This window comes from Ammospiza caudacuta, chromosome 15, assembly GCF_027887145.1.
Source record: "Ammospiza caudacuta isolate bAmmCau1 chromosome 15, bAmmCau1.pri, whole genome shotgun sequence".
Taxonomy (NCBI): domain Eukaryota; kingdom Metazoa; phylum Chordata; class Aves; order Passeriformes; family Passerellidae; genus Ammospiza; species Ammospiza caudacuta.
The window spans coordinates 7181639-7193525 of record NC_080607.1 but is presented as its reverse complement, the minus strand read 5'-3'; the positions used below and the strand labels follow the sequence as shown (position 1 = coordinate 7193525).

At 58.0% G+C, this 11887-nt stretch overlaps 1 protein-coding gene across 1 annotated transcript; it reads right to left on the bottom strand.

Annotated features, from left to right (window-relative positions):
• Positions 1-7292: 7292 nt before the first annotated feature.
• Positions 7293-11887, bottom strand: E2F1 (E2F transcription factor 1). Its single transcript, XM_058814870.1, has 7 exons — positions 11693-11887; positions 10941-11031; positions 10158-10377; positions 9713-9865; positions 9479-9593; positions 8513-8717; positions 7293-7879 (listed from the first exon to the last, which is right to left on the bottom strand). The coding sequence occupies exons 1-7, from the start codon at positions 11885-11887 to the stop codon at positions 7614-7616; spliced, it is 1245 nt and encodes a 414-aa protein (XP_058670853.1). The 3' UTR covers positions 7293-7613.

Here is an 11887-nt window from a genome sequence, read left to right as displayed (position 1 = left end):
GGTTCGATGTGGTGCCCGGGGATGTGGTGCGGTGCCCGGGATGCGGCGCAGAACCGCAGAGCACGGGTTCGGCGCGGTGCCCGGGGATGTGGTGCGGTGCCCGGGATGCGGTGCAGAACCGCAGAGCACGGGTTCGGTGCGGTGCCCGGGGATGCGGTGCGGTGTCGCAGGGCAGGAGCGCTGGTGTACGGATGGGTTCGGTGCGGTGCCGTAGGACGCGGTACGGTACCGCAAGGCACGGCTCGGTGCGGTACAGTAGAGATGGGCTGGGTGCGGAAAGAACGGCCTCGGTGCGGCAGGGATGGGTCTGGTTCCGTGCCTTAGCGATCAGCTGCGTGCCGGAGGGATGCGTTCGGTTCTGTTCGATGCTGTAGGGATGGTTTCGGCAGGGTGGCTCGGCTCGGCTCAGTCCGTGTGCCGGTCGCGCCCCGCCGATCCCGACTCAGCCGAGCGGCTCCGCCGCCCCAGCCAACTTTGGCTCCGCGGAGGGCCCGCCCCCGCCGCCATCCGATTGGTCATGAGCTGTGATTGACATCAGTAACACCAATGGGCTTGGCGGATGGGCGAGGGGCGGGGCCGCGCTGGGTCCGGGTGCCCGCTCGCCGCTGGGGCGGTCCCGTTGGACCCAGAACAGCCCCGTGGGCTCCCAGTGCTGGGTTGTGTGGCCGTCCTTGAGTGTCCCAGTGTGACCATAGCTATCAGTGCTGGCCCCACAGCAGTCCTGGGTACCCCAGCTGATCCCAGGGTGGCTACAGGTGGTCTCGATGTGGTCACTGTAGGCCCCGCAGTAACACTGGTTGCCCCAGCTGGCCCTGGGTGGCTCTAGTCTGGTGATGGATGGTCCCAGTGTGGTCGTTGTTGACCCCACCGTAGCCCTGGGTGCCCTAAGCGAGGTCCCAGTTGGTCCCAGTTTGACTGTGGGTGGTCCCAGTGTGGTTGCTGTTGGCCCCACCGCAGGCCTGATCACACCAATGTGGCCCCAGTTGGTCCCAATTTGAGCCATGGATGGTCCCAGTGTGGTTGCTCTTGCCCCCAACGTAGCCCTGGTTGCCCCAGATGGCCCTGGGGCTGCCCCAGTTTGACTGTGGGTGGTCACAGTGGGGTCATGGCTGGTCCTAGCATAGCCGTGGTTGTCCCACTGGGGCTCCAGTTGGTCCGGGTTTGACCACAGGTAGTCCCGACAGGGGCACTGATGGCACTGGGAAAGTCCTGCTTTCCTCAGTTGGCCCTGGGTTGGCCCCAGTTTGACCACAGGTGGTTCCACTGTGGTTTTGGTGGCCCTAGATCCCAGGGTGGTTCCAAATGAGTTCCTGGTGGTGCCAACCCCTCCATGCCCTCAGTGCCAGGCAGCCTTTGTTCCAAGCTGCTTCCCTCCAGAGCAGCATGCCAGGATCCTGGTTCCTCCAGGGATGGGAACCCCCTGCCTCAGCAGGCTGGGGGACACAAAGAAGAGGAGGAAGAGGAGCTATCCCCATCCCTTGCCTGGCACAGGCACCTGGGGGCTTATGCCTCCGTTCCAGGACTTCCCTTCCTGAGAAAGGGCCATGAACCTGGTTTTTTTTTGGATTTTGCAGAATCCCAGGCAGGCTTTGCCTCCCTCAGCACCACCTCTGCTTTCACAGGGAGCTCTGCAGGACACCCTGATTGCTGAGCTCAGCTCTGCTTGAGCCTGGTCTCAGATCCAAGCCCCAACGTGACCCAGTGCAGCACGTGGAGCTCCCTCACCTCCTGCTCCCCCTGGGACAACGTGCTCCAAGCTGAGCCCAAGGCATCACAGCTATTTTTACCATCTCCCAGCTGTTCCAGGTGTGTGCAAAGCAAAAGAGGTGGAAAAAGCCCAGCTGGGCCCTGGCAAGGGCATCCAAAGGCTCCAGGGTGCACGTGCACTCCCTGCCCTTGGCACGGGGCTGTCCCTGTCCCCAGGGAGGCACAGAGCTCCAGGGGCTGGAGCTGCTGAGTGTGGCCATCACCAAATCCACCTGAAATGGGAGCAGGAGCAGAGCACAGGCCAGGGCTGCAGCAGGGACAGGGCTCACCTTGCATGGAGCATGGAAGGGGCTGGGGTAATGGTGAGGCTCTGCCCTGGACCAAAATATCCCTCTTGGAAGGGCTTCCCACACTCCCATCTGCCCCAAAACCCCACACTTGGTGCCCAGGGGGATCCCTGGGAGTCAGTGTGGGTTTCCATGTGGGAAGGAGCAGCCTGAGAGTGAGGGGAAGCTCAGGCTGATGGCAGGAGGTGACAGGTGTGACCGTGTTCACAGGGGTCTGAGGATGAGGGAAGAGATGAGGATCTGACTCCATGTTTCAGAAGGCTGATTTATTCTTTTATGATATATATTACATTAAAACTACACTAAAAGAATAGAAGAAAGGATTTCATCAGAAGGCTGGCTAAGAATAGAATAAGAAGGAATGAATAACAAAGGTTTGTGTCTCAGACTCTCTGTCCGAGCCAGCTGACTGTGATTGGCCATTAATTAGAAACAACCACATGAGACCAATCACAGATGCACCTGTTGAATTCCACAGCAGCAGATAACCATTGTTTATATTTTGTTCCTGAGGCTTTTCAGCTTCTCAGGAGGAAAAATCCTAAGGAAAGGATTTTCCACAAAAGGTGTCTGTGACAGACAGGTGCTCCCAATCCCAGAAAGCCACAGCAGGGAAGGGGGACATGGCCCAGCTGTGGGGGACACCAGGGCTCTGCTCTGCTCCCCAGCACCTCAGCAGGGAGGAATTCAAGGGAGCAGCCACTCAACAGCATCCCAGGAATAAACAATGCTGCTCCTTACCTCCCTGAGCTCCCTCCTTTGGAGGAAACAGGAGAGGGTTTTGGAAATAGGGAAGGGTGGGATGGGATGCAGAGGTGGGGCAGGACACCCCTGCCTAAAGGGACACCAAACCCCCCTAGGACCCTCTGAGGGGGATCAGGTTAAAGGCACAAACCCTTATGGGGGGCATTAATGCCGCTGCCAGCCTATCCCAGAGCTCACCCCACTGTGGAGCTCTCCTGATCCCCCAGATCCCAACCCTACAGCCCAGGGCCACGACACCCCAGGGCTGCTATAGGTATTTAATTCCAATACCTGGGCTCAGCACCGTGCCCACATCCTGCCCAGCATTTTCCAGTGCCACTGGGGTCACCATGGTCCCTGTGGGGTGACACTCCTGGCAATGAGCTGAGAGCCCAAGGATGAGTGCAAGGTGCCATCCCCTGACCTGCTGCCTTCACCTGGCACAGAAAAGCAGCTTTGCAGCAGATAAATCAAACCAGGCAGTGCCTGGGGCTGCCTCCCAGCGCTGCCATGTGCTCTTCTACCATCAGCTCCCTCTCCAGGCACCCGAAATAGCAGAGGGAAGCCCTTCAGCTGCATCATGAATCATCCTGGGAGGCACAGTGGTTATTTTTACGTGGCTCACGTGGAGCTGGGCAGTGCTGCTGCAGTGGGACACAGCCCTGTCCCTGTGGTGGTGTTCACAGGGGTCCCAGGATGAGGGAAGAGATGAGAATCTTGACTCCATGTTTCAGAAGGCTGATTTATAAAAATATTATTTTATTAAACTGTTTTATAAAATTTTAAAAATATATTTTATAAAATTTTAAAAATTTATTTTATAAAAATTTAAAATAGAAAATATTTTTATGATATATATTATATTATTAAAAGAAAATTATATATTATAACTATACTAAAAGAATAGAAGAAAGAATTTTATCAGAAGGCTAGCAAGCAATAGAAAAGAATGATAATAAAATCTTATGACTGCTCACCACCTCAACACAGGTGGTTTTCATTGATCATCAAGTAAAAACAAATTCACATGCTGGGTAAACAATTCTCTAAATCTCATTCCAAAGCAGGAAAACATGGAGAAGCTGAAGCTTCTCAGCTTCTCAGGAGAAAAGATCCTAACAAAAGGATTTTTCATAAAATCTGTCTGTGACACTTTGCCTTGTCTCAGGGGAAAGAGGCAGAGCTGTGCTGCTGCTGTGGAGCTGGGGATGGCAGTGCAAATCCTCTCCCATCTCCTGTGCCCCCTGGATCCCATAAAAACCATTTCCTGTGCTGGGGTGTAGGAGTGTCAGGGGGTAGGGGTCAGGACAGACGGACAGGAGAGATCTCTGCAGCCAGGGCTGGAACTTGGGGTTTATTGCAAAGGGCCTGGGGGCAGGGCCCTGCTGGGAGCTGCCAGACACAGCTCAGAGCAGGCCCGAGAGAGGGAGAGGGGAGAGAGGGTGAGAGGGGGAGAGAGTGGTGAAGAGGATGAGTAAGAGGGTAAAGAGAGCGAAGTTCCCGTTCCAATACCATAAATCTTCTTCTGTGCTGAATATTCTGATTCTCACTAACCAATCTAGTACAAGATGCAAATCCTACAGCATTTCCATACAGCCTATAAGAATCATTATATTACCACACTATGTTACATTTTAAACCCTAAAAACTCCTCTTTGGGCCCCTTCTGCCAAGCTGCAGGGTCTGCTCTGAGCCTTGGGCCTGTCTGCAAGCAGAGGGTGTTGTTCCATCAAAAGGGGATCACCTTCAGCTGGCCATGCCATTGTTTTCCCATTGTTCAGTAACTGAGGTATCTCAAAGCTTGCTTTCATTTCAATCTCATTTATGATAAGGCTTTCCTGTTTCATCTTCCCCAAAACTGGGGTCTCTCCCCTTTGCAGCGCTGCAGATCACCATCACCATCAGGATCCATCACCTTGGGTCTAAGCAGAGGAGAGTGGATGGCTGGGCAGGAGCTGCCATGGGCTGGGCTGGGCACTCTGCAATGTTGGTTACCTGCTGCTGATTCCCCGACTTCTGGGTTATGGCTGGGCCCTCCCCTGTTGGGGGAGACCCTCCTGGGGTGGTTCTGTGTCAGGAAAGAGAGATACACCAGATCTTTTCAGTCTTCAGGTTCTTGTTTATTGTTATCTTATGTGGAGTTTTACACACTGTCCACACCAGGCTCAGTGCACTGGAAAAGCACCACAAAAATGGCAACAATCTCTTGTTCCAAGGTCTTTTAAGGCTAAACTATCCAATTAAGCACTGACACCTGGATTAATTTCCCTTTTAACCCAATAACTGATCCCACAGAGCCCCCAATGCAGACTTGTCTGCCCAATTACAAAACGCCACCCAAACCCACGGAGAAGAAGGTGTGGGAAGAGAGGCACAAGGGTGCAGGCAGGATGCCAGGCAGTGTGATGGGCTCTCTGTGCCACCCAGCAGCCTGTGCTGACCTGGGATCCCATTGCCTGCCGCTGCAGGAGCAGGGGCAGTTTACACAACGTGCTCAGGGTGAAATATTTATCAGGCTGTTTAAAGGAAAACCAGGCAGGAGGAGGGGAGAAAGGCAGGAAGAAGCACAGCCCTGGCTGTGCCACTAGGGAGCCCCTGAGCCCCATCCTGGCTGCCAGGAGCCCCTGGGAACTCCAAGCTCCCCGCCCTGGGGTCCCCAGTGTCCGTCAGTCCTGCTGTGCTGCAGAGGGATCAGGGCAGGGCTGCTGCTGCTGGCAGTGTGTCTGTCCCCAGGCAGTAAGGACACAGGGACCTCGAACTTTGGGCCAGAAAGCTGTGCCAGCAGGTGCCTTGGGGCAGCACCAAGGGCTGGGTGAACGGGGAAAACTGGGAACTCAGTGCATGGAGTGGCTTCACACTGGCCCCATGCTGTAGCCGTCGGAACTCAGCACATCCCTCTGGGTGTCCAGAGTTCCCAGGACCCCGCCGGGATGCTCAGAGACCCTGGCACACAGCCCAGAACACCTGGGGATTTGATTTTGACCCCTGGAGCAAGTTACCAGCTTTGTATGAGGACCTGAAAGTCACACAGGTTTGAATGGTGTAATAATAAAATTATCACAGGGTGAAAATGTAGATTTTAGGATTTTTGGTATGGGGGTTATGGGGACAAGATGGAGGAACTTGGGCATGTCCAGCCTTTCTTCTTCTTCTTCTTGCTCTCCATTTTCTGCAGTGATGTTGGCACTTTGGGATTGGTTTAGAGTAGAAGTGCACTGTCTAACACAGGTGATGGGTATTGGGAATTAAGTGTAAATATGTTATATGTAGTTTGTAATATAAAAGGACAACACCGCCTTGGGGGCGGTCAGAGTGCCTGTGGCTGCCCTGCTGAGCAGATCTCGGCTGGGCAGAAAGAAAATTTTATAGACAAGAATTGATAAACAACCTCAAGACCGAAAGGTGAAGAGTCCAGACTCGTTCTTCAGTTGTGTGGGCTGAAACAGAGACATCCTGCACATCTCGGGGCAGCAATTAACAACAGCAACCTGAGACAGCCCCCGCCAGGAAAATGCTGCCCCAAAACCAGGGGGAAGGTGGGGAAGGGAACCAGGCACGAGAGGGGCCAAGTGGGGACAGGGGCTGCTGGAAGGAAAGCAAACCCCATCCAGCCCCATCACCCCATCCTCCTGCAGCTCAGCCTCTGTGGAGGAGCAGGGAGGGCAGGGTCAGGCCCAGATCCCACCCTAAGTGGGACCAAGCACCAAAGCACCTCTGGCAGCCCCAGGTATGGACATCTCTGGTCGTGGATTTCAAGTTCAAAGTGGAGAACAGAGCATAAAGTAACCCCAAACCTCTCAGTTTCTCAGCTGAGGTCCCCACCACCCCTCACACCCCCCCCAGGCACCTGAGCACAGCCAGAGGGCAGAGTCAGTAGAAACCTTTATTAAACACAAAGCTCCGAGGAACACAAGCTTGTTAAATGGCAGTAAAAGTGAAAGTGCGTCTCCAGCTCGGCCCAGGGGCACTCCAGGACCCCCCTGCCCTCCTCTCCCAGCCCCAGTGGCCTGGGCATGGGCAGCCAGAGCCAAAGGGCTGCACAGGGAGGGGAAGGAAAGCCTGGAGACAGCACAGTTGGGTGCTCACCTGCAGAAATGCTCCCCCTGGCCACCTCTGTGTCCCCTGAGGGGACAAGCACACGGTGCCAGGGCCACCAGCCCCCCCAGCCCCGTCCCCACTGCCACCTGCCACAGCCATGGCCTTGCCAGCCTTGTTCTGGACCCAAGCAAAGCCAGGATGTGCTGGTGGGACCCTGGTGACACCCTCCATGTCCCACCAGCACCGTCCTCCTGCCCCCTCCATGTCCTGGGAGAGCTCCACACGCCATAAATAATAAATAAATACCCCATGCTCAGCCAGGCCGTGGGCAGCCCCCAGGCAGGGGGACAGCCCTGAGCCAGCACCCCCCACACCTCCACCACCCCCTCCCAGCACAACAAAAACTCTCAGCACCCCCACTCTGCTGTACAGCCCCCCCAAACCCCCGTGGAAATGAAACGCTGTCCCCAGGGGACAATAATAAATTAATCAAATCATTAATCTATACACAGGACTGCTTAAAGCTCTGCAACGGGCTCCTGGGGGGCAGTGGCTCTGCCCTGGGCAGTGCCCCTGATCAGGGCCCTATTGGGGGGTTCCCCCAAGATGGGAACCCCACCCTGGCATCCTCCCCGCAGGGCTGGAGCTGGGGATGCCACCGGGCTGGAGGGATAATAAGAAAATATTGCAAAAATGGGTGGGGGAGGAACAGGGGGCATAGGAGCCAGAGGGGCTGCCCTGCCCTGGCACTGCCCAGGCACCCAGGAGGGCACAGCCTCAGAAGTCCAAGGGGGTGAAGTCCCCAAAGTTGCAGTCGAAGAGCTCGCTGATGCCCTCGCCCTCCTCCAGCCCAAAGTGATAATCCTGTGCCTGCGGTGGCGACAGGTTGATGAACTCATCGGGCAGGAAAGCCGCCAGCTCCTCCCTGCTCTGCTCCAGCAGCATGTCCATGGAGGCCAGGGGAGACAGGCTCACCTCCTCCTCCTCCTCCTCCTCCTTGGGGCCCTTGCTGGGCAGTGCGCTCGGCCCTGGCAGCAGCGCTTCTGTGGGCATGGCAACAGCTGTAAATCCCATAATGCTCTCCAAAGAAACCCCAAAAAAGGCTTTTGTGCCTGGGGAGATCCTGCCTTCCCACCTCCCTGCCTTGCTGGGGTGCTTGAGCAGCGTGCCAGCTCCTTGCTTGTGTCACTACAGAGGGGCTGAGAGCCACCGTGACATCCCACCAGCTCCCTTGTATCCCCAGGCCCTTCATGTCCCCAGCCGCTCGTCTCCCCAGGCTCCTCGTGTCCCCAGGCTCTTTGTGTCCCCAGCACCTCCCTTGTGTCCCCAGCACCCTTATGTCCCCAGGCCCTTCCTTGTGTCCCCAGGCCCCTCATGTCCCCAGCTCTGTGTCCCCAGCCCGTCCCTTGTGTCCCCAGGCCCTTCATGTCCCCAGCTCTGTGTCCCCAGGCCCTTCATGTCCCCAGCCCCCTCATTTCCCCAGGCCCCTTGTGTCCCCCAGCACCTTCTGGTCCCCAGGCCCTCCCTTGTGCTCCCAGCCCTCTCATGTCCCTGGGCCCCTTGTGTCCCCACCTCCCTCATGTCCCCAGCTTATTTCCCCAGTTCCCTTGTGTCCCCAGCTCTCTCATATCACCAGCCCCCTCCCTTGTGTCCCCAGCTTGTGTCCCCAGCCCCACCTTGCTCTCCAGGCAGCAGAGGCATGTTCACATCCTGGGCAGGATGCAGGAGCAGGGGGCCTCTGGGCTGTGAGTGGCTGGGAGGAGAGTCCTCAGGAGGGGCTTTGAAGGGGCTCTTGACAGGGCTGCAGACCCCCGAGCTGTCCTCGGGGCACAGGAACACATCGATGGGGCCCTGAGTGCTTCTCACCGAGACCTGGAACGCCTGGGGAGGGGACAGGAGTGACACAGGGTGGCACAGGGACACGCAGAGTGTTGGGGAAGATGAAACAGGAAAGCCTTATCAATATGATTGCCTGGCAAAAGATTTTGAGAATTTGGAAACTATAAATGAGATTGAAATGAAAGCAAGCTTTGAGATACCTCAGTTACTGAACAACTGGAAAACAATGGCATGGCCAGCTGAAGGTGATCCCCTTTGGATGGAACAACACCCTCTGCTTGCAGACAGGCCCAAGGGTCAGAGCAGACCCTGCAGCTTGGCAGAAGGGGCCCAAAGAGGAGTTTTTAGGGTTTAAAAAGTAACACAGTATGGGAATGTAGTGATTCTTATAGGCTGTATGGAAATGCTGTAGGATTTGTATCTCGTACTGGATTAGTTGGTGAGAATCAGAATATTCAGCACAGAAGAAGATTTATGGTATTGGAACGGGAGCCTCACTCTCTTACCCTCTTTACTCTTTCATCCTCTCTCTTTTACTCTTTTTCTCTCCCTCTCCTTTTTACCACGCTCTTGCCTTCTCTCTCTTTACCTCTCCCTCTCTCAGCCTGCTCTGAGCTGTGTCTGGCAGCTCCCAGCAGGGCCCTGCCCCCAGGCCCTTTGCAATAAACCCCAAGTTCCAGCCCTGGCTGCAGAGATCTCTCCTGTCCATCTGTCCTGACCATCCTACCCCCTGCTGCTCCTACAGCAGAGAACCCTGGGCTGCTCAGGGATGGCACAGGAGGCGCAGTGTGACCCCAACTCACCTCTGCAGGGTCTGACACCTGCAGCTGGGTCTCTGGGGGGGCTTTGATCACCATCACCATTTGCTCCGCGGGGTCCACGATGCTGCGGAGGTCCTGGCAGGTCACATAGGCTGCGGTGGGGCGGGTCAAGGAAGGGACACACAAGGGGATGTGGGCTGAGCGCCGCCCTGCCTGCGCCTCCAGGGCTCAACCACAGCCCCACCCAGCCAGCCCCGCCCCGCAAGCAAAGGATATTGCTGGTTGGCGGGGTCCTCGGTGAGCAGGCGCAGCTGCACCGTGCACATCTGGATGAGGTCATCCAGCTGCCGCTCAGCCGCCTGCAGCTCCCGCAGCTCCTTCTCCAGCAGCCGGTGCCGGCCTGGCGCTCCCACGGTGGCCTGGCTGCCCCTGGGGAGCACCGTGCCCATCAGCAGCCAGCCCCCACAGCTTGCTGTGCCCCCAAGGAGAACCAGCCCTGCAGGGATTTTAGCAGCAGAGCGCTCCCCAAGGCTGGATGGAGCCCCACCACTCCCCTGGATGACTTGGGGGGCCCCAGGGGACACACAGAAGTTTCCTGCCACTGAGCACAGCCCTCCCTGCAGCAGAAACTCTGGTGACCCCACCCTGAAACTCCCCACCCAAATAAGACCATCCTCCACCCAGACAGCTCCCCCACCCCAGGCACAGCCCAGGGACATACAGCCACTGGATGTGGTTCTTGGATTTCTTGGTGATGAGCTGTATGCCCTCCAGGACGTTGGTGATGTCGTAGATGCGCCTCTTCTGTACCTTCAGCACCTCAGCTGCCCAGTTGAGGTCCACCACACCATCTGGGGACTGGCTCAGCAGCTCCAGGAAGCGCTTGGTGGTGAGGTTCAGGGAGGTTTCATACCGGGACTTCTCTCCAGGAGACTTTGCCCCTGCCAGACGTGGAGGACAAGTGTCATTCCAAGTGTCATTCAGCCACAAGGGAAAAGCAGAGCTGAAAGGTCACAAAACTCCTGCTACCTGCTTGCAGGTGGCTTGTGGACTAGTAACCAGGACTGGCACCCCAAACCCGATCTGTTTTGTCAGGGCAATGGGGTGAGCTGCCCAAATCCCCTGCAGGAAGGAGGTGGCAGCACCTGGCACAGGCTGTGACACCTGTGCTCCAGGTGTGACTGAGACAGAGAGTGCCAGGCGGGGCTCAGGGGGGAGAGAGCAGCAGGTCATCCTGGGACACTGCACTGACACCATGCTGGACCTACAGCTCCATCCCACAGCGAGGGACAGAGCCAGTGTGACACCCAGCAGAAGGGCAGGACAACCGTGCCACCAGCACAGGGCACAGCAGTGAGTGTGGAGAGTGGACAGCCCCAGGGACAGCCCATTCCAAAGGGCTGGAAGAACCTGCCAGGGATGAGCCTGGGGGAGCAGAGTGGGGCTGCTGGAGCTCTGCTCTGAGCTGGGCTGGCAGGGGGGCCAGCAGGAGTGGAGCTGATACCTTTGGCAGGGTTCCTGGCCTTGCCCCGGCTCACTGGCAAACTCTCTGCTATGTACTGGTGATCCGTCTCCAAGTTCAGCTTCCTCTTCACCTGCAAGGGACGGGGTCAGGCTCCAGTGCTATTGAAGGGTGTCTGTGAGGAACCCCCCAGCACCGCACCATGGGGTACAGACACCCCAGATCCGGGCACGAGGGGGTGACAGGAGCTGTCACACACCCGGCGGGAATGGGGGGCTGTCCCCACCGCGGGGGCCCTACCAAAGGCGGCAGGGCCGTGGGTGGGGAGGCAAAGCACGGCCCGGCGCCCGGGCCTGCGGCTTCCGGAGCGGCGGCAGGGCAGGGCCGGCCCGGCAGGTGCTGCGTGGCACGGCCCGGCCGTACAGCCTGGCACAGCCGAGGGCACCGGGCACGGGCTGACACCGAGCGGGCACGGCATATGGCACGGGGCACAGCACGGAGAGGTACGGGCCGGCCCGGTATGGAGCCCGGTCCATATACAGCACGGCTCGCTGTACGGCCCGGCTCGGTGCAGCACAAAGCACGGCCCGGTATCCAGCCGGGCCCATTGTATAGCCCGGCTCCGTGTGCTCCGGTGGGGTATACGGCCCGGTAGGGTATACGGCCCGGTCGGTACACAGCCAGTTCGAGGCTCAATACTGCCCAGCCCATAACACAGCCCGAGCCCGCCGCTCCCCGGAGCCCCCGCCCGTCCCCGTCCCCCGACCCCTCCCCATCCCACTCGCGGGGGTTACCGGCGGGCGGCCCAGCGCGGGCCGTCTGGGCGCGGCGCCGGGGCGGGCGGGCTGCGGCGTGGCGAAGAGCAGGAGGTCGGTATCGGGGTGGCCGCCGCCCGCGGGCTCCTCGGCGGCGGCGGAGACGATCAGGAGGTGCGGGGAGGCGCTGCCCAGCAGCGCCGCCAGCCCCGCCGCGCCGCCCGCCGCCGCCAT

Coding starts and splice junctions, on each gene's coding strand:
- E2F1 (XM_058814870.1), bottom strand. CDS start 11,887: ATGGCGGCGGCGGGCGGCGCGGCGGGGCTGGCGGCGCTGCTGGGCAGC. Junction 11,032..11,692: donor CCGCGCTGGGCCGCCCGCCG/GTAACCCCCGCG, acceptor CGTCCCTTGCAG/GTGAAGAGGAAGCTGAACTT. Junction 10,378..10,940: donor GGCCAGGAACCCTGCCAAAG/GTATCAGCTCCA, acceptor CACGTCTGGCAG/GGGCAAAGTCTCCTGGAGAG.